Here is a 22,021-nt window from a genome sequence, read left to right as displayed (position 1 = left end):
TACTCCGGCCTGGGCAACAAGAGACTCCAGTCTCAAACAAACAAAAAACAGGATGCAGTCACCAATGGAGTATAAACGGAAAGGAGATTGGATTGAGCCCCAGGACACACCAGTTTAGAGGCCTTGGGAGATGAGGGATAAGCAGCCAAGGAGTTGGAGCGAGCGTGGTCGGATGACTGGGAAAGACAACAGGAGAATGAGGCATTCTGGAAGGCACCTGGAACTGCTTCAGCGAGGAGGCGGAGATCAGCTATGACAAATGCTGCGGTTGTATTCAGGGAAGATGAGTTAGAATTAACTTTGGGTGACCTTGGCAGGAGCAGTTACAGTGATGTAGTGAGGATGAAAACCTGATTTGAGTATGGATTCAAAAAACCAGGAGGAGAGATTTGGCATATCCATACAATAGAAAACTACTAAGCAATAAAAATGAATGAACAATGAATGCAACAACATGGATAAATTTCAAAATAATTATGCTGAGTGAAAGCCAAACACAAAAGAATATGTACTGTATGATTCCATTTATATAAAATTCTAGAAAATGCAAATTAATCTATAGTGACAGAAAGCAGAGGCGTGGCATTGCCTGAGGCAAATGAGGGCCATAAGGAAAGATTATGAATAGGCAGAAGGAAACTTGGGGTGATGGACATATTTACTATCTTGATGGTGATGTTTCAGAGGTGTGTACATATATTGAAATGCATCAAATTGTACATTTTCAATGTGTGCAGTTTATTGTGTATGTATTATACCTAAATAAAGCTATAAAAATAAGAACATGGCTGGGCACCATGGCTCATGCCTATAATCCCAGAACTTTGGGAGGCCAAGGAGGGAGGATCACTTGAGTCCAGGAGTTTGAGGTTACAGTGAGCCATGATTATGCCACTGCACTGAAGCCTGAGCAACAGAGAGGCTCTGTCTAATAAAATAAAATCGGCTAAGCATGGTGGCTCACGCCTGTAATCCCAGCACTTTGGGAGGCCAAGGCAGGCAGATCATGAGGTCAGAAGTTCAAGACCAGCCTGACCAATATGCTGAAACCCTGTCTCTACGAAAAATACAAAAATTGGTATGGTGTCGTGGCTCATGCCTGTGATCCCAGCAATTTGGGAGGCCGAGGCAGGTGGTTCATGAGGTCAGGAGTTCAAGACCAGCCTGGCCGAGATAGTGAAACCCCATCTCTACTAAAACTACAACAATTAGGCCAGTCGTGGTGGCGGGTTCCTATAATCCCAGCTACTCAGGAGGCTGAGGCAGAGAATTGCTTGAACCCGGGAGGTGGAGGTTGCAGTGAGCCCAGACTGTGCCACTGTACTCCAGCCTGGGCAACAGAGCAAGACTCCATATAACAAATAATAATATTACAAGACATTTGAAAAATAAAGAAAAAATAATAATAATACAAAAATTAGCCAGGCATGGTGGTGAGCGCCTGTAGTCCCAGCTACTTGGGAGGCTGAGGCAGGAAAATTGTTTGAACCCAGGAGGTGGAGGTTGCAGTGAACCAAGATCATGCCACTGCACTCCAGCCTGGGCAACAGAGGGAGATTCTGTCTCTAGATAAATAAAGTAAAAATGTGGCTGAATGCAGTGGCTTACACCTGTAATCCCAGCACTTTAGGAGGCCAAGGCGGGTGCATCACTTGAGGTCAGGAGTTTGAGACCAGCCTGGCCAACATGGTGAAACCCCGTCTCTGCTAAAAATACAATAAGTTAGCTGGGCATGGTGGCAGGCGCCTATAGTCCAAGCTACTCCGGAGGCTGAGACAGGAAATCGCTTGAACCCAGGAGGTGAAGGCTGCAGTGAGCCTAGATTGCACCATTGCACTGTAGCCTGGGTGACAGAGTGTGACTCCGTTTTAAAAAAAAAAAAGTAAAAACATTACAGATACAGTTGAAGTTCCATTCTGTCCTTCCAGATACCATTTCTTTTCCTCCCCTCCCCAGGTGATTTCTATCCTATATTTGTTGCCTATCATTTTTATGCATGCTTTTCATTTTTAATTACTAAATTTTTTAAACAATTTTTTATGTAAAAATAGAGACAGCGTCTCATCATATTGACCAGGCTGGTCTTGAACTCAAGCAACCTGCCTGCCTTGGCCTCACCAGGTGGGGATTACAGGAGTGACCCACTACACCCAGCCAGTTCATATGTTTGTATCCATAAATCATAGCATTGTTTTGTATATTTATTTATTTATTTATTTATTTGAGACAGGGTCTCATTCTGTCTCCCAGGCTGGAGTACAGTAGCACAATCATGGCTCAGTGCTGTCTCACCCACCCAGGGTCAAGCAATCCTCCCACCTCAACTTTCCAAATAGTTGGGACCATAGGTGCGCATCACCATGTCTGGCTAATTTTTTTTGTTTGTTTGTTTTTGTTTTTTGAGACGGAGTTTCGCTCTTGTTACCCAGGCTGGAGTGCAATGGCACAATCTCGGCTCACCGCAACCTCCACCTCCTGGGTTCAGGCAATTCTCCTGCCTCAGCCTCCCGTGTAGCTGGGATTACAGGCATGCGCCACCATGCCCAGCTAATTTTTTTTGTATTTTTAGTAGAGCCGGGGTTTCACCATGTTGACCAGGATGGTCTTGATCTCTTAACCTCATGATCCACCCGCCTCGGCCTCCCAAAGTGCTGGGATTACAGGCTTGAGCCACCGCGCCCAGCCAGTATTTTTTTTATAGAGATGGGGTTTCACCATGTTGCCCAGTCTGGTCTTTAACTGCTGGGCTCAAGCAGTCCACCCACCTTGGCCTCCCAAAGTGCTGGTATTACAGGCGTGAGCCACCATGCCCAGCCAATTTTATAAATTATATATTTTGTGTATATATATATATATTATTTTGAGATTGAGTTTTGCTCTTGTTGCCCAGGCTAGAGTGCAATGGTATGATCTCGGCTCACTGCAACCTCCACCTCCCAGGTTCAACCAATTCTCCTGGCTCAGCCTCCTGAGTAGCTGGGACTACAGGCACCCACCACCACGCCAGGCTAGTTTTTCGTATTTTTAGTAGAGATGAGGTTTCACCATTTGGCTAGGCTGGTCTTGAACTCCTGACCTCAGGTGATCCACCCATCTCAGCCTCCCAAAGTACTGGGATTACAGGCATGAGCCACCATGTCCAGCCACTTTGTACATCTTTCTGCAACTTGCCTTTCTCATTCAATATCTTTAAGATACTTTTTTGGCAGGGGGATGGGGTCCCACTCTGTCAGCCAGGCTGGAGTACAGTGGTGCAATCTCCGTTTACTGCAACCTCCACTTCCCAGGCTCAGGCGATCCTCCCACCTCAGCCTCCTGAGTAGCCAGAACCACAGGTGCGTGCCACCACACCCAGCTAATTTTTTGTATATTTGGTAGAGACAGGGTTTCACCATGTTGCCTAGGCTGGTCTCAAACTCCTGAGCTCAAACAATCTGCCCATCTCAACCTCTCAAAGTGCTGGGATTACAGGCGTGAGCAATCACACCTGGTCGACATTTAACAAACAAACAAAAAAAAAAGATTTATCTCTGGATTCTTATATCTGTAGCCGATTTATAGTAATGCCAATAATTTCACGGTGTGACTATAGCCCAATTTCCTTCCCTCCTCCCTCCCTCCTTCCCTCGCTCTCTCCCTCCCTCGCTCCTTCCCTTTCTTTGTTCCTTCTTTCCTTCCTTTCTTCCTTTCTCTTTCTCTCTTTCTTTCTCTCTTCTTTCTTTCCTTCCTTCTTTTTTTTCGGAGAAAAAGCTTCCCTCTTGTTGTCCAGGCTGGAGTGCAATGACGTGATCTCAGGTCACTGCAACTCCTGCTGGGTTCAAGTGATTCTCCTGCCTCAGCCTCCCAAGTAGCTGGGATTACAGGCATCTGCCACCATGCTCAGCTCATTTTTTGTATTTTTAGTAGAGATGGGGTTTCACTATAATGGCCAGGCTGGTCTCCTGACCTCAGGCAATCCACCCACCTTCGCCTCCCAAAGTGCTGGAATTACAGGTGTGAGCCACTTCGCTCGATCTATTGCCCAATTTTCTTATTGTCCTGTTGGTAAACACTTGGGCTGCTTACAGTTTTCCCCCTATATAGATGCTATAATGAATCTTTATTTATTTATTTATTGAGATAGGGTCACACAGACTGAAATGCAGTGGTATGATTAGGGTTCACTTTAGCCTCAACCTCCTCAGGCTTAGGTGATCCTCCCACTTCAGTTGCCCAAATAGCTGACCACAGGTATATGCCACCACACTCAGTTGCTTTTTGTATTTTTTGTAGAGACAGGGTTTGCTGTTTTACCCAGGCTGGTCTGGAACTCCTGGGTTCAAGCGATAAGCAATTTGCTCACTTCGGCCTCCCAGACTGCCAGGATTACAGGTGTGAACCACCAAGCCCAGCCCAGTGAATCTTTTAATATCTGTGAGTTCATGTGAGAGGGACTCTCCAGGGTGACTACACTGGGGTAGACACTCTGGATATTAGGGCTTGTGCCACTGACACTAGCAGGGTCTTGGGTGTTTTACTGGAACATTTTAAGAGGCTGATTGCCAACTTATTTTGGTTAGTAAAGGGGGTGAACTGTTCAAGTCCCTCTTTTACAAATAAAAGAGCATTCAGTCAATAATTTGCCCAAGAGTAGCTCAGAATGGAACCATAATGTCAAATCTTTGCATGCTCCTTCTTCTCTTCTTCTATTATGCCCTATTCCTTTACTCGCCCCTTGTAACAGTCACCTGTCACGATTAGTATTCCCAGTCACTACGAACTCTTAAGAGATAAATTGGTAGAGCCTATTCTGAAGCCGTAATTTTATCCTAAAAGCCACCAACCTCTTTAACATTTCTTCTGACTCCATGGAATGCTTTCTAAATTTATATTCCTGGCAGTATGGATGCATAGTTTTTTAAATGCAGGATTTGCCCGCATTTAAAATGTTCTTTGAATATTTCATTGGCTGCGAATCCATTAGACTCCACCATGGAGCCCTATGTGTTTCTATATATAAGGTTCTTTCAGGCTGTGAATGTCAAGGGGCAGGTTTTTCTCATAGAGAAGAATTAGAGTAGCAAGGACAAAGGAGCAACAGACCAGGTGCTACCTCAACAAACAGAAGCAGCATTGTGCAGTCACAACCTTCCCTTGTCACTAAGCAACAAGAAATTGACCTCCAGAGATTCTCTTCCCTGAAGACATATCCTCCAGAAGACAAAAGGCAAGTTTGCCTTTTCTGCTCCCTTCTTGGAAAGATGCAAAGTGCTGTAGTAGGCTCCTGGGTAAGAGTGCACTTTATGTTAATTCTGGCCCTTGGTCCTCCGGTTGTACCTGAAATCTAACTGAGTCATGAGAGTGAAGTGAAAAGGTTTTCATCTGGCATCCAACCTGGAACAGGACCCTGAGCTGCCCACTTCCTCTCTACCATCCTGAAGTCACCCCTGGAGGCTGCCTAGTCTTCCTAACACTTTGCCCCCTTCCATGCAACCTGGTATCCTGCAAGCCAGTAGAAACTCCTATTCCTCTAGTCACCCCATTTATTCCCAGTTCATTGTTTGAGCCTCACCCTCAAGCTTTTGGAGTTGGCTGCTCTCTAGTCTGGGAACATTTTGAGGGCAAAGACTGTGTTTTTGTCCATCTGTATTTCCTGTGCCCAGCCCCATTGTCTTCCAGGCACATATGTGTCTTCCATATGTGCCTGGAAGACAATAAAGGTCTGATAAATACTGTTAAGCTAACTTGAATAGAGAGTGAGGGGTTCCTGAAAGAGAAGGATAGATAGACAAAGTGACTTGTGTTTTCAGTGAGATGGAAAGGTATGAGACTTCCTAGTCCTGTTGAAGAGCCCACTGTGATGGCCAGAGGACAGGCTTGGGACAGGTTCTGCTCAGGGTTATAATTGTGGAGGGCCAGATACTCATCCTCTCCAGAGAGAATTCAGGACAAAGAGGTTGGGACATAGGTATTCCCAGACATGATCACCCACATGGTGTCCACCTAATGACATCAGCATGGTACAGCTCCTTTCTTGGATCTCTTAATAGTTGCTTATTTCTGTCTTCTGACAATTCCTCTCTCTGAAATTATCTCCAGGCTGGGTGTAGTGGCTCACTCCTGTAATTCTAACATTTTGGGAGGCCAAGGTGGGCAGATCACTTGAGGTCAGGAGTTTGAGACCAGCCCGGCTGACATGGAGAAACCCTGTCTCTACTACAAACACAAAAATTAGCCAGGCATGGTGGCTGGCACCTGTAGTCCCAGGTACTAGGGAGGCTGAGGCAGGAGAATGACTTGAACCCAGGAGGTGGAGGTTGCAGTGAGCCAATATTATGTCACTGTATTCCAGCCTGGGTGACAGAGCAAGACTCTGTTTCAAAAAAAAAAAAAAATCGGGGAGAACAATAAAGGGGATTTCTTCTCAGACTCTTTAGGAAAGGACCACACCCCTGATTAGTGCCCTGCCCACAAATCTCTGCTCTGAATCAATGGCACCTCTTCCCCATACATGCATAGTCCAAGTAAGTCAGTACAGCTGAGGTCAACTGTCCCTATGATGGATGGAGACAATTCTATACTGGCCCATCTCCAGGAGTATCCTAATTCCTTAGATTCTTTCTATTCTGTCAGGAACTTCCATGAGGGGCTTCTGGTCTGGCTTTCCTGGAACCCTCAGTTGGGGCCCTGAGGGCTAGGATTTGAGTGATTTGAGTGAGTTTTATCCTCATTCCTGTCTTGTTACAGCACAACAGTGGCTTTTATGGGCACTACAGAAGCCAGTTCAAGAGTGAAAGTGCTAGAGAATACCGCCTTGCAGCCAAGCCCCAGCCTCCAGCAGCGTTCCTGCAGCGATGTCAGGTACAAGGCACACCTGAAGGCAGTGGGGGTAACTGAACCAGTTCTTACCTCTTCCAGAACCCATCTCCAGCCCTTCCATGGCTTTACTGACAGCTAGCTGGGGCCAGCTATCCCTGGGACAGGTTTTACCTCTCTTCTCTGAGATGTCAGATCTTTCCCCTACAGACAGGGTGAAAAAGAGTGAGTACCAAACTGAACCATTTTGCTCACTGCCCTTCTAGATGAGCAAAGGGCAAGGGCCCAGCTGGGGTGGGTAGCTATGGGCAGAGAGCCTCTAGAACCCAGGAAGTAAGCCTTGAGTTTTGCTGACAACTACCTTCATATTCAGATTCCTTGATGCTAACAAAGCCCATGGTCCATCCCATAGCTAGCTTCACAGTCCAGGGCCTTGGAAATTAATAGGAGGCCTCCTCTGATCAGGGAATTAGTACAGGAGGTGGCTGGGTACTGGCCCGCACATTCGGCTGGCGAATACTGGAAAGGAGTGATGGCAGAGGTGGCCTAGAGTGGTTGTAACAGGCTTCTAGAGAACAGGAAAGGGATATAAGGCCACAGGCCCTTTACTGCTTACAGGCCTGGAGACAAGGAAGGGGCACTGTGTATGGTAAATCAGGGTCACGGCACGGCAAGGTGGCTCATGCCTGTAATCCTAGCACTTTGGGAGGCCAAGGTGGGCGGATCACTTGAAGTCAGGAGCTCAAAACCAGTCTGGCCAACATGGTGAAATCCTGTCTCTACTAAAAATACAAAAAAAGAAAAAAAAGAAAGAAATTAGCCAGGAATGGTGGTGCACACCTGTAATCCCAGCTACTTGGGAGGCTGAGGTAAACAGAATCGCTTGAACCTGGGAGACAGAAGTTTCAGTGAGCCAAGATTGCACCACCGCATGCCAGCCTGGGCAGCAGAGCGAGACTCCATCTCAAAAAAATAAAATAAAACAAAAATAAATAAATAAATCACGGTCACAACAGTAAAAAGGATACTCAAAGCAACATAACTCAGAAGGATATGTTTACAAAGGATTGGGTGTGACAACCTCAGGTAAAAGCAGTCTCACAAGCTGTTAACAACCAAGTGGTGAGTACCAATGAGCCCAAAGGGACAAGGGGGAGGCATGGCTCCTGGAATCCAGAAGGAGAGAAAGGTATGGAAAGGGTCACCCTGACAGAAGCAGTGATCCTAGGCAGAGAAACATAGCCAGGAGAGAGCCAAGAGAAGAAACACTTCCTCTCTCTTCTCCATTTCCTCCCAGGTATCCCTGGTGGCCAGGACAAAGGGAGCCTGGTGTTGAGTGCAGTCAGGTCAGCCTCCAGAGCAACAGCTGGTAGAAGAAGGCCCAGAGGGATCTGAAAGGTGCCTGAAACAGACACCACACCACCCACGGCACCTTCTTGCTTCCTAGCCTCTTGCCAGGTCCTACTTGATCTGCCATCTGGATTTTCTATGAATTGCTTTCCCAGCCTGAGAGCAGGGTTCTGGAGCCTGCTGTTTTACGGAACTGAACTTCCTTAGCATATACACTTGTAAGGACTGCCTGGCACAGCCTACCAAGCCAGGCCCAGATGCAGCTCCAGACGCTTATCCAGGGCCACCTCCCTTTTGAGAGTGATGGTATCTGGGTAGTGCAGGAAGAGAGGCAATCCAGAGACTTCCTGCTGTATGTTTGTCTTTGCCCTCAGTGGCAGCTCTCCTCCGAGAGACTGGAACATCTGATCAATCTGTTAAACTCATTCCTCAAAAATAGATATGTAAGAGACATGTTTTATTGTTTTGTTTTGTTTTTTGAGACAGAGTCTCACTCTGTCACTAGGCGCCAGACTGGAGTGCAGTGGCACAATCTCGGCTCACTGCAACTTCCGCCTCCCGGGTTCAAGCAATTCTCCTGCCTCAGCCTCCCGAGTAGCTGGGGCTACAGGTGCACACCACCACGCCCAGCTAATTTTTGTATTTTTGGTGGAGACGAGGTTTCACCATGTTGGCCAGGATGGTCTCGATCTCTTGACCTTGTGATCCGCCCACCTCAGCCTCCCAAAGTGCTGGGATTACAGGCTTGAGTCACCACGCCAGACCAAGAGACATGTTTTGGCTGCTGATCAATGTAAGGACTTGCTACATAAATAATTTACTAGCATTATCAGCACCCCTAACTAGCATAATCTGTGTGTCTTGGATTCAGGTTACATAAATGTCAAATCTCCTGTTTCATTTTAGGTCTAAAATTGTTTTAATTAATAGGACCACTCAGGGAAGTTTCACATTTTCTTTTTGCATTGGCTGAGAGGTATCAGGTTTCAGCTGGCAAATTCTAGCTATTATTTAAAGCCTTTCCAAGATGTAGCATCCATTCTCCTTTGGTTTGTAAAATTTTTGTCCATGACATTCAGATGCAAGAAAATTCTTTTTTCTGCTTTCTCATTTTTTTCTTCTAAAGCAGATTAGTCTATTTCTAGCCTTTACCTGCTTAATTCTTAGGACATACAATTCTGGTCCTCTTGGTTTCTCAGGTTGGATAAGAGTCCTGTCTGGTTAGGGGCAGGTTCTTCACCTGTGGTTCCTGGGCCCCTGCTGTCATCCCATCCCTCAGTTTCCCAAGGAGGTTCCTCTCTTATTGAAGACTGCCCAGCCTCTACAGGGGCCTTTAGCCCTTCCACATGCAAATGCTGCCCCTTTCAAAGAAAACCACCTCTCTTTCAAGGTCTCTTGGGCCGGGCGCGGTGGCTCAAGCCTGTAATCCCAGCACTTTGGGAGGCCGAGGCGGGTGGATCATGAGGTCAAGAGATCGAGACCATCCTGGTCAACATGGTGAAACCCCGTCTCTACTGAGGATACAAAAAATTTGCTGGGCATGGTGGCGTGTGCCTGTAATCCCAGCTACTCGGGAGGCTGAGGCAGGAGAATTGCCTGAACCCAGGAGGCGGAGGTTGCGGTGAGCCAAGATCGCGCCATTGCAGTCCAGCCTGGGTAACAAGAGCGAAACTCCGTCTCAAAAAAAAAAACAAAAAACAAAAAAACAAAAACAAATCAAGGTCTCTTAAGATGGAATCACAGTCTTAACTCTAGCTGCTCAGAAACCATGGATTTTACCACCTTCATGGAAAAGGAGCCATGAATGGTTAAGAAACAAAGATGCTAGTGATTATTCTTTGCAGGGCAAGAATACCCAGAGAGGAAATGACTGTGCTTCTCACCAAGCTTCCACAGTTTTGAGAACAAAACTCAGTGGGCATCAATAAATTATCCTGCCAATGTAGGAATAGTGAATTTCCAGTCAGAGGTGACTCTGACAGGAAAGACTTGTACATTCTAGGGCTATGTACAATTCTGTAGCTGAGGATAGACACAGGGTAGAAATTTGGGGATCAATTAAAACTTGCCCGAGATGCCTAGATTTTATTTTAATCGAAACTTTCATTGAAGTCATTATCAATTCATAAGCAGTTGTAAAAAATAATAGAGATCTGTTCTACACTTTGCCTGGTAACCTTTAATGGTAACATTTTGCAAAGCTATAGTACAATATCACAACCAGGACATTGACATTAATTGATATAATCACTAAAGTTCATTCAAATTTCCCCCCTAGTTTTACGTGTGTGTGTGTGTGTGTGTGTATTAAGAGCTATAAAATTTTGGCCAAGGACAGTGGCTCACATCTGTAATCCTAACACATTGGGAGGCCAAGGTGGGTGGCTCATTTGAGGTCAGGAGTTCAAGACCAGCTTGGCCAACATGGTGAAACCTCATCTCTACCAAAAATAAAAAAATTACCCCAGGAGGTCAAGGCTGAAGTGAACTATGATTTCATCACTGCACTCCAGCCTGGCAACAAAGTGAAACCCTATCTCAAAAAAAGTTATATAAATGTAATAATACAATATGCAACCTTTGGAGACTGGCTATTTTTGCAGCATAATTTCCTAGAGATTCATCCAAGTTATTATGTGCCTCAATTGTTCATTTATTTTCATTACTGAGTAGTATTCCTTGATACACATGTACCAGTTTGTTTAAACATTCATCTGTTAAAGGATATCTGACCTGATTCCAGCTTTTGGTTCATACAAATAAAGCTATTATGAATATTTGTGTATAGATTTTTGGTTGAACATAAGCTTTTGTCTCTCTGGGATAAATGCCCAGGAACACAATTGCTGGGTCATGTGGTAGTTGCATGTGTAGTTTTTAAAAGAAATTGCCAAGCTGTTTTTGAGAATGGCTTTACCATTTTATATTCCCATCAGCAATGCATGAATGATCTGGTTTCTCTGCATTCTCACCAACACCTGGTGTTGTTTCTATTTTCAATTGTAGCTATTCTGATAGCTGTGTAGTGATATCTTATTGCAGTTTTAATTTGCATTTCCCTGATGTTTAATGATGAATATCTTTTCATATGTTATTTGTCATCTGTACATCTTGTTTGGTTAGATGCCTTCATGTTTGCTCATTTTCTAACTAGATTGTGATTTTACTGTTGAGAGAATTCCTTATATATTCTAGTCTTCTGTTGGATACATGGTTTGTAGATACTTTCTCCTAGTCTGTAGCTTGGTTTGCAGTGGCATGATCATGGCATCCTTAACCTCTTAAGCTCAAGTGATCCTTCCACTTCAGCCTTCCTAGTTGCTGGGACCACAGGTATGTGCCACCTGGCTAATTTGTTATTTTTTTGTAGAGATGTGGTCTGGGAGTCTTGCCATGCTGCCCAAGCTGGTCTTGAACTCCTGAGCTCAAGCAATACTTCCTCCTTGACCTCTCAAAGTCCAGGGATTATGGGTGTGAGCCACTGCACTCGGACTTAGCTTGCCTTTTTTTTTTTTTTTTGGAGATGGAGTCTCTCTTGCCAAGTCTGGAGTGCAGTGGTAAGATCTCCACTCATTGCAACCTCCGCCACCCAAGTTCAAGCAATTCTCCTGCCTCGGCCTCCCCAGTAGCTGGGATTACAGGCACCCACCACCATGCCCAGCTAATTTTTGTATTTTTGGTGGAGACGAGGTTTCACCATGTTGGCCAGGCTGGTCTCGAACTCCTGGCCTCAAGTGATCAACCTGTCTCGGCCTCCAGGCATGAACCACTGTGCCCGACCTCAGCTTGCTCTTTGAGGAATGAAAGCTTCCCATCTTCTTCGAGTTTTCATTCTGTTTGAAGGCTACCACTGGACTGTCTAAGGCAGGCGGTCCTAAAAAGGGAACTCTTAAACACACATTCAATAATCTCTACTTTTATTCTGGTTCCGGGATATAGGATGGAGCATTTTATCTGGGAACCTGCTTTTAGCCTTTACCTGTACTCCTAAGCCAGCCAAGCCTGACCTCACCAGATCTGGCCACTTCAGGTCTACAGCAGGAGAAGCTGAGTGGCTGGGAGGGAATGGCTCTGAGGGCAGAACCCAGGCACAAGGCAAGAAGGTGCTCTTGGGACTGAATCCTGCTAAAGTCTGGAGGCCTAAGAGATACTCTTTCTCTGCCTAGAAGTGGAGCACGGCTCTCTGAGCCAAGGTAAATGCCATGGGGCCAGGACTTTCCGTCCCTGTTCATTAATTTTTTTTTTTTTTTTTTTTTTTTTTTAGACAGAGTTGCCCAGGCTGGAGTACAGTGGCGTGATCTTCTATCACTACAACCTCTGCCTCCAGGTTTAAGCAATTCTCCCACCTCAGCCTCCTGAGGATCTGGGATTATAGGCAGGCACCACCACATCCAGCTAATTTTTTGTGTTTGTTTTAGTAGAGATGGGGTTTCACCATGTTGGCCAGGTTGGTCTTGAACTCATGACCTCAAGTGATCTGCCCACTTTGGCCTTCTAAAGTGCTGGGATTACAGGTGTGAGCCACCACGCTTGGCCTAATTTTTGCATTTTTAGTAGAAAGGGGGTTTCACTATGTTGGCCAGGCTGGTCTCAAACTGCTGACCTCAGGTGATCCAACTGCCTCAGCTTCCTAAAGTGCTGGGATTATAGGTGTGAGCCACCGCCTGTTCATTGATTTAACAGCAACATTTACTGAGCACAGTGTCAGGCATTATTCTCAGTGCTGGAGTTATAGATGTGAGCAAGACAGACCACCTTTGCCTACAAGAAGCTTATGTTCTAAAGGGGGGCATGAGATGTTCTAATCGGGGCGGGGACAAAAACATATTATAGAATCATATAGTTAACAGGTGAAAAATGCAGGGTTAGGGTGATGGAACTATTGGCATAGTGCTCAAGGAAGGAAGAGGGAGATGTGAGGGAATTATATGGCCAGGAGAAGAAACAGGTGGCACAAAGCCCTGAGTGGGAGCACCTGGTATTTCCGAGAAGCAGTGGGGAAACCAGTGTAGCTGGAGATAACAAAAGGACCAATATCGTGTGAGTCTTACAGACTACTATGATAACTTTGGCTATCACAAACAGGAGGAACTGTTGTGAATTTTCAGCAAATGAGATGTGATCTCATTTATGTACTAACAGAATATGCTGGCTGCTAAGTGGACAACAGACTGGAGGGGCAAGTTTGAAAGCAGGGACACCAGGCAGGAAGCTCTTGGAATAATTCAGGCAAGAGAGGAAGGTAGCTTGGACCAGGGAAAACTGGGCATGCTGAGAAGTGGTCTGGTCCTGAGTACATTTTGACCACAGTATCAACAGGATACTGGCACCTTCAATGTGAGGTATGAGAGAAGAGAATTAAGGGGACTCAAGGTGTTTGATGGGATCTGGCTGCTGTGGTCTAAGCTGGGGGAGGCTGTAGGTAGAGTGTGTCTGAGGGTAACCCAAAGCTCAGTCATATGTTTGGAGATGCCCAATAGGCATTTACATGGAGATGTGGAGTAAGGAATAGTCTATTGAGTCCAGAGTTCAGGAGAAAGCTCAAGCTGGAGATAGAAATTCCAGTTTTCAGATAGGATTTAGGGCCAAGAACCTGGTTATGCTGATGAGGGAATAAATGTGGATGCAGGGGAGGAGAACACTGAAGTCATGGGCAATCGAGAGTTAAGGCCCAACTTGAAACTCAGCCGCTGCTCCCCTGATGGCAGGATGTCCTGGAAGATGCCTCAGGACCCTCCTCAATAAGGGTTCCAGATGCTTCTGCTTCAGGGCAAGTCCCAGGATGAGATATCCCAGGACTGAAATGTTGCTTTTATTAGTCTCTGCGCTCTGTCTGTTGGCAGTTAAGCAGTGTAGGGGCAGTGGCTCCTGGTGACTTCCCTCCATTACTGGGGCAGTGATCCAGGTAAGGGCGGGTAAATAAGCATTATTTTCCCCATTCACCTCCTTTCTCAATATCTTTCAAGGAGCCGGCACAGCAACACTTCTTCTCCAAGCATGACAACCGTACTTCCTTTGACAAAGTGAGTTCTGAAGAGAGGAAGAATGGCAGGCAGTCTCCCAGCCTAAGCTGAAGTCTGGACAGAGCAGGCGGTAGGGTGGAGGGGATGACCCTGAGGGAGGGCTCCTTATAAAGGCAGAGGAGTGGCTATCTTTTCCCACAAACTTTCTCCTCTAAGAAACAGCCTACTCCCCCAAAGAGAGGCATCTCCGTTGGTTTCCTCTGCCAGCTTTCCAGACAATGTGCAAACATCCCGTGGGCCACTGACTCTCTTGGTACTTCACCTTAGAATGAAAGTCACTGGGCCAGGCACGGTGGCTCAGGCCTGTAATCAGCACTTTGGGAGGCTGAGGCAGATGGATCACGAGGTCAGGATATCAAGACCAGCCTGGCCAACATGGTGAAGCCCCCATCTCTACTAAAAATGCAAAAATTAGCTGGGCCTGGCGGCACATGCCTGTAGTCCCAGCCACTCGGGAGGCTGAGGCAGAATCGCTTGAACCCAGGAGGCAGAGGTTGCAGTGAGCTGAGATGGCACCACTGCACTCCAGCCTGGGCAACAGTGCACTCCAGCCTGGACAACAGAGCAAGACTCCATCTTAAAAAAAAAAAAAATGAAAGACATCACTGGGGAGGCAGACCAAGGAGGCCAGGATATAGGCCAACACAGCCAGGCATAGGATAGGCATCACCAAGCAGACTTGGGGTTGGGAGGGGTCCAAGAAGGTGCTTGGTGCCAGGAATATGGGCCAAGGGCCCGTACCGTTGAGGAGGGCCCCTACTACCTGCTGCAGGGAATCGGAAGGCGGAAGGACCTGGAGCGCCTGCAGCAGCGGCACACCTTCCTGCGCTGGGCACCCTGTGAGATGGAGTTGCGTCAGCAAGGGCCCCTGGAATCTTCTTACCAGGCTGATTTCCGACCAGGCCCAGGACTCAGTGACCTTCCCCAGCGCCTCGTCCACTTTGTGCAGGTCCAGCCTTCCCATGCTAGGACCACCTACCAGCAGAACTTCTGCTACCCATCCCGGGGTGGCCACCCTGGCGGCTACAAGGTTGGGCCCCAGGCGCCAGTCACCAACACACTGCCTGGCCTCCCAGGGATCCCCTCCTTGGGTCTTCAAAGACCCAAGCTGCTGCAGCACTACCTTCATGCTGGGGTCTCTGAGTGTCTAAACTGGTCCAGAGCATTAAACAAGGACAGCTGACACAGCAGCCTGTCTGTGCTTGCAGCCCAAGATATATTAGAGGCTGAAAGGTAGTAGTGGGCTGCCAGGTCCTGTGCCTGTCTCCTATGGCACTTATGCCCATGGTGTTTTTGTGCTGGGCATGGGAGGTACTGCTCTGGGAGCCCTGCCACTAAGTGAGAAAGGGTAGTGTTTGCAAGAGGCTAAGAGTCCAGGAGGGTTGCCGTAGCCACAGCAGGTGGGTTCCAGGGCCCCAAGTACTACTCTGTTCTTGCAGCAAACCCAGCTGTAGAGAGGAAGAATAGAGGGCCATCCCCAACCTAAGTCGAAGTCAGGACAGAGCAGGTGGTAGGGTGGAGGGGATGATGACCCTGAGGGAGGGCTCCTTATGAAGGCAGAGGAGTGGCTATCTTCCCCACAACCTTTCTCCTCTAGGAAATAGCCTATTCCCCCAAACAGAGGCACTTCTGTGTTGGTTTCCTCTGCCAACTTTCCAGAAAATGTGCAAATATACTGCAGGCCACTGACTTCCTAGGTGCTTCACCCTAGAATGAAAGGCTCACTGGGGAGGCAGGCCAAGTACTCAGTGTAGCTATGGGGAAAGCAGACCCCAGAGACCCCTACTAGTGAGCAGCAGAGGCTGGAAGAGGGAAGAGTGGGCAGCTTTCTCAGGAGGCAGTTGCCTTTGAGGAGTTTGTTGGGGGGCCACACAGTCCTGTCCAAGAAATGGCTGCCCCACAGCTGAGACAGGAGACTGCCCTGGGCCACAGAACCCACTGAACCACTCCTCCCTGTAAGCAGGGTGAGCTGAGACCCTGAGGAGACACTCTGTAACCTGGATCTGGAGGTCTTCCTAACCCTGCGGTGTTTTCTGAGCACTTCTCTGGTCATCCTATCCTGCCATCCTTTGGTGACATGTGATGACAGCCCTTGTTTACTGTCCTAGTGCTCTCTAATCCCCAGAACAGTAAGGAGGTGCTGTCATCACATGTTGCCAAAGAAGAAGCTGAGGCTTAGATGAAAATAATACACCAAATCACTTTGGGAACACAGATCAGATCCAAGAGGCTCCTTCTGAACCCTCATCCTTAGGAGCATTGAGACCTCCAAAGGAGGGCAGGAGCAGTGGAAGCAAGAAGGGAGTTCACACCAGGGTCCACACACTAGGTTTTAGCAGCACTTTTACTTCCACATCCAAGCTCCCTGGGTCCTCACAACAGCCCTGTGAGGTAGGTAGGGTAGGAAGGTTTCAGAGATCCCCATTTATAGATGAGGATGTTGAGGCACAGAGAGGTGAAGTGACTTTCTCAAGGTCATACAACCAGCAGTGTAAAGGGCCCAAAGCCAGCACTCCTCTGCTTGAACTCCTGGGCTCTGGCCCTCTGGCAGTTCCCACATCCTCTCTACTCTCTCTGTGTCCCCCACCCTCTCTGAACTCTCCTGGGTCTACCGGGACCCTAAAGGCAAGCTGGCACCTGGCATTTTTCAGGAATGGCAACTGGGGTGGGCCTGGTCAACTCCAGATAGGAACTGATCCTGAAGAGCATGAGGCCAGCTTTCCTTCTCCCCATTTCCCAGTTGGATGGAAGGCCTAGTAGGTCCCAGGGCAAGGATGGAGCTGGCATGGTTCATGAACAAATGATGATAAAGGTAGGTATAGGCATATGTGTGGCCTGCACTAAAGACGAAGTCTCCCCTAACCCATGGTCCCAAGCCAATGTCTCAAGTCCTCATCCCCGTGCCTCTCTCATCCCACAGAGCCACAGTGAGTGTCCTCAGCAGCAAAAGGAGCCATAGAAATAGCTGCCTCTGGCACTGAGCTGCTCCAGTGGACAGATCCCGCCAGGTCTTCAGACCCCATCACGCAGACACAGTGCCTCCACGGCTTGACTGGGGCCCTGGGCCACACCCCCAATAACAAACAACCGGGGCCCAGCCTGCAGGCTAGAGCAGGAGCAGCGGGCAGTGGGCATGGCAGGTAATGCCTCCCAGCGCCGTCGTGCAAGGCTAAAGCTCTCCACAGAGCCCAGAGGACATGGCTGGTTTCCTGCAAGAAGGAGAGAGAAGGCTGTGAGAGGCATATACTATAGGGACTCGAGGCCCTTCTACTCCCTGAGTCCAGAAAATAGCCCAGTAGGTATCATCCCAGGATGAGATATCAGTGTCTTGCTCCTCATTGCCTGGTTCATCATTTGTTTATTCATGTTTCTACTTGTCCTTTTGACAGTGCATACAGTGGTCATTTGTCCTGCTGCTGTCTTGTAGACCCTTGCTGGTGCTTGACAGAGCCCCCAGTCACTGAGGGATACCCTGAGTGCTGGGCCAGGCAGACCACATTCTGCCTGCTTCACAGATAGAAGAAAGAGCTCACAAAGCCCTGATCTGAACTCTGGAGTGCCTGGGGATGGGCAGAAGGTAGCACACATGTTAGGAGCTACTCTTCCCTGTCTTGGAACTCCCTCCTCTCCCCAGTCCCACAGAGACTTACCAAGGCCCCCAATGGCCACAATGTGCCCACCAAGGGAGCCAACCACAAAGTCTGCCCTCTTATCCCTCATGCGCAGGCTGCGGGGCAACTTGGTCCAGGACCCTGCAGGAGAGGGGAGGTCAGCTCTATTCATGTACCTACTGTGCCCCTCCATCCCACACAGAGCGAGAGGATGGCCCAGAACAGCCACTGCTCACCATGCTCCAGGTCAAACATCTCCACAGTGTTGACAAAGTGTGGGCGAGAGTAGAAGTTATGGGGCCCAGGCTGCTGCAGGCCACCCAGGCTAAAGACACTGCCTTCAGCCATGGCACAGCCAGCAAAGGCCCGACGGCTGGGTAGGCTTGGATGCCGGGTCCAGGTACAGGTCTCCAGATCAAAGGCTTCAAAAGCAGTCACAGGGAGCTTGCCCTGGCGGCCCCCTGTCAATGGAATTGGGGTACCTGAGAAGGAGCCCGGGAGGCTTGGTGGGCTTCTCGATCACTAGGTTGCTGATCTGCCTGCCCCAGCCTCCCACATCCTGCTGTGTGCACACTTGCACATGGATCATCCACCCTACAGGCCCTCAGGCATTGGGGTTTGGTTTTTCAACCCCATCAGGACCACCAGGGGTCAGAGCCTCAGAGCAGCCATGGATCACTGCAACAAAGCTTCTCTTGTTCTGCCATCCTGGACTGAGCCCAATCTCTATCCCAGCCAACCTATGAGGATGAGGATTTCTAGACTCTGAACCCCGTTCCCACGTCCCCCAGGTTCTTACCCAGGACATAGATCTTGTTCCCGTGCAAGAAGGTGGAGGCCCCATAGCAGGGTGTGGGCATGGAGGGTAGCGAAAGCCAGCAATCCCGACGGGGCTCATACACACGTACCTGGGCCTGGGGGGCCGTGTCAGGGCCCATTCCCCCCAGAGCATACACCATACCATCTGCATAGAAAAAGAGTAGTTCAGACTGCACCCCAGCCTGCCAGGGCACCCCACCCTGACAGCTGTCCTGGTCAGGCCTGGGGGTGGCTGGAGACCCATGTGTTTATGGCATCCCTCCCCAGCAGCAGACACTCTGCTTGGTGTGGGGGCTGGGGGAGCTGGAATTCCTACTCTGGTCAGGGCCCCTCTGAGTAAAGAGCAGGAGGCAGCTGATCTAATTATAATCTGACTCTGTCTCCCTGGAGACGCTATGGCAACAGAGTCTGGCATCTAAGCAGGGCTGGCCTGGGCTGGTGGTCAGACCTGGAGGCCACAAGGTGGGGACTCCCCGGGGATGGCTTAAGCCAGGGTGGGAAACATGGGGATCTGCTTAGCACAGAGCTCAGTCTGGGGAGGGGGCTTAGGGACCAGCTGGAGTTAGAGATGGGGTTGGGAGAGGAATGGTTTGGGTCTGTTGGGCAAAGGTACTGTCCACAAGCCTTCTGCCCTGGGATCCTGCCGACACCTCTTTCACCTCTGCCACAATCTTTCACTATAGTAGGCTCTTGCCCTCTGTTAAACCCTCAGAGCTAGGGTATGTCTGGGGGCCTTGGGGTAATGGGCCAGTCAGCTGGGGGCTTCCATGGCAACCATCCCCAGGTCAGCTTGGCCTTTGTCCATATCAGGCTCTCTGTTGTGTGGAAAGGGTTTGCGGGGGGAGTCTAAGCACTTGCCAGGCTCTGAGCAAAGGCCTTACTCCTCTCCCCACCCCAGACTATTTATAACTCTGGGAGTCATTAGGTCATCCCATCCCCTTCTCTTAGAAATGAGGAGTGGGGTAGGGACATGGCTGGGGCCTCCCATCATTCTGGGATCGGCTTGGTCTCTGCCTCCCACCTTAGACAGAAAAGGCAGTTAATAGAAGGCTACTGAAAGCCTAGCTCAAAGCTAGGTTGGAAAGGATACAGGAGACAAGGCCACGTCCTGGGCACCTATGTAAAAATTACAGCTCTTGTTCAGTCTCTAAGGGCAAGGGACTAAGTCAGGAAATAATAAAAGGTGTTAGGGTACCTGAAGTGCCTTCCTTGGGAGGCCACTCACCTCTCTCGACAGTTGCAACCCCCATGGCTGCTTGAGGGAGGGTGGCTCGATGCTCCCAGCGGCCCTCGTCCATCAGGAAGGCCTCCACAGCAGCTACCGGGCTCTGGACCTCATCCACACCACCCACCACTAGCACCTGCTTGCCCAGAACCACCGCAGCTGCGCCAGCCCGGGCAGTGGGCAGGGGTGCCAGTGCCAGCCATGTGTGCGAGGCCATGTCCAGTGTCTCAGCAGTGTCCAGGGGCAGTCCAGCCTGGCCACAACCCCCCAACACCAGCAGGTGCCCATCTTGGTGTGCCACTGTGCCATAGACCCGGCAAGTGGGCATAGGGGGGAACACCTGCCAAGCAAAGGCCCGGCCACCTCCTGCAGACATGGTGTTCACTGACAATGACAGGCCATGCTGTCTGCTCAGACTGTAGGCCTCACTGGGGAGGCATGATAGGGCCTCGTCTTGATTCTGCCAGGGTCACAAGGGGTATATGACCAGTCCAGGGACCTTGCCTCCACCTGGAGGAGAGAGGGAAAACAGGGGTCAGGGCCACTGACCAGCCCCTCAGGAAACAGATAAGCAGCCTGTAGCTGAGGGTATGGCTGGCCCAAAATCACTGGTGGGAAAGGCAGGGGTAGAACCCAACCCCTCTGGCTAGCACACCACTGTGGAGGCTCTCCTGGAGTGGGAAGGAGGGCAGACCCCAGGTACCCAGGAACTTTCCTCTTTCTCATGGGGGCATGAAGAATTCTGCTTCCCACCCACTACCCTAACCACTCAGCAACTGGGTCAAATCTGGGTCTAGGAAGGTAGTAGTAAGGTGATTAGAACAGGACTCCATCCTGGACCCCTTTCTTTCCCCTCAACAAGCCTCACACTAGTTCTGCATGAGGGGAGTCCTACTGTATCCTCCCCTTACTGGCTTCCAGAGTGCTCTGGGCAGCCTGAAGGGTACCCATGCCTGCTGTCAGGGGTCACATTCCAGAGTAGCCTTACAACATCCTGGGGGCCATTCCACAGGGTTAATTTAAACCATTCCCACAAGTAAAAGGCCAGAGTCAGGTGTGTTTCAGACTAGGGGCAGGGCTGCACACCAGGGTTCCACACTCTCCTCTGGCGGTCTCCCCTCAAGGGTTTGCCCATTCCAGACCCCCCAGAATCCAGATTCTCTGGTGTCCAGAAGTGGGGTGGGGGGGCCATTGGGGGAATCTCATGACCAAAGGACTCCAGGGTCCGAGTCCAGGGCGTTTCCAGCAGGAATGGCAGCTGGACTTCTGGGTTCCCTCGCAGCAGATCCCCAAGTTCTCCAGCCACCCCTTTCTCTTGGGGGCTACACTCCTGGACCCCAGGCAGGAGGGCCTCCTGGCCCCAAACTTCCAGCTCAAGGATGCGGGGGGGGGCGGGTCTGGGCTAGCGCGCTTGGGGTTCTACGCCCCGCGCCCCAAACTTCCCCTGAGCGTGGTTCCCGCGGGACTCACCCGCCGATGCTCCGTGGCTGCCAGGGCACGGGGTCCGCCGTTCCGCCTCCGCTGACGCCGGATCTGGCTGGTGCTGAAATCGGGCTCCGGCGGGGCTCCGGCACTGCTCCGGCGCGGGGCGGGGCTGGGCCAGGTCCGCCCCTGGCCCCCCTCCCCCTCCGACTCAGGGAAACCTCCTCCCGCCTTAACCCTGCACATGCCGCAGCTGAGGTGGGGCGCGCCGACCGACGGCCACAAGCAAACAAGACAGATAAACGGACACGTGGACACTGGGCCTGCCAGGATTTAGCGTCCGACCTCGGACAGGAGTAGAAATGAGGCAGCGGCGAGCGACACAACACGTGTATGGCGAGGGGCAGTTCTGAGCCAGACCCACCCTGGGGGGCGCCGGCTGTAGAGTAGGCCAGCCGAACCCGAGGGCTTGTGCGACCGGCGCCAGCCCACCGCCGCTGAGCTCCCGGGAGCCCAACGTCAGGCTTCGTGGCGGCGCCCCCTGGAGGCCACTGAGGGCATGGCCTGGGCCTCTGCCTTGTGGGGACAGCCTGGGTCGCCCTTACCCTGGCATAAAGCAGGAATAGGTCTCACAGTGTACGCTGAGGATAGCAGGGGTGGAGGAACAGAAGGTACTGGCCGTTCTACAAACCTGGGTGGGTAGAATTCTTGGAGGGAGTGACACTGAGCAGAGGATGTGCTAGAAGAGTCAGAGGCCAGGGGACCTCCCAAGTGGG

At 49.9% G+C, this 22,021-nt stretch overlaps 2 protein-coding genes across 6 annotated transcripts; one reads left to right on the top strand and one right to left on the bottom strand.

Moving 5' to 3' along the window:
- The first annotated feature begins 478 nt into the window (after positions 1-478).
- On the top strand, positions 479-15,472 carry CIMIP7 (ciliary microtubule inner protein 7). Of its 5 annotated transcripts, none has more exons than XM_035275500.3 (4): positions 479-686; positions 6,727-6,840; positions 14,112-14,168; positions 14,941-15,468. In XM_035275500.3, exons 1-4 carry the CDS (start codon positions 621-623, stop codon positions 15,349-15,351), a joined length of 648 nt encoding a protein of 215 aa, XP_035131391.1. In that variant the 5' UTR covers positions 479-620; the 3' UTR covers positions 15,352-15,468. The 5 variants fall into 5 exon arrangements, with proteins under 5 accessions (XP_035131391.1, XP_035131389.1, XP_035131390.1 ...); XM_035275498.3 differs by having other exon boundaries at positions 14,920-15,462; XM_035275499.3 differs by having other exon boundaries at positions 520-686; positions 6,727-6,868; positions 14,920-15,472.
- Positions 15,473-16,494: 1,022 nt separating this feature from the next.
- On the bottom strand, positions 16,495-21,398 carry KLHDC8B (kelch domain containing 8B). The gene is made up of 6 exons (XM_002758335.7): positions 21,294-21,398; positions 19,824-20,333; positions 18,579-18,743; positions 18,016-18,240; positions 17,819-17,920; positions 16,495-17,377 (listed from the first exon to the last, which is right to left on the bottom strand). The coding sequence occupies exons 2-6, from the start codon at positions 20,197-20,199 to the stop codon at positions 17,181-17,183; spliced, it is 1,065 nt and encodes a 354-aa protein (XP_002758381.1). The 5' UTR covers positions 20,200-20,333; positions 21,294-21,398; the 3' UTR covers positions 16,495-17,180.
- Positions 21,399-22,021: the final 623 nt, after the last annotated feature.

The sequence above is a fragment of the Callithrix jacchus genome, chromosome 15 (assembly GCF_049354715.1).
Source record: "Callithrix jacchus isolate 240 chromosome 15, calJac240_pri, whole genome shotgun sequence".
Taxonomy (NCBI): domain Eukaryota; kingdom Metazoa; phylum Chordata; class Mammalia; order Primates; family Cebidae; genus Callithrix; species Callithrix jacchus.
Note: the sequence above shows the minus strand (reverse complement) of the source record. Positions and strands in the feature narration are given on the sequence as shown.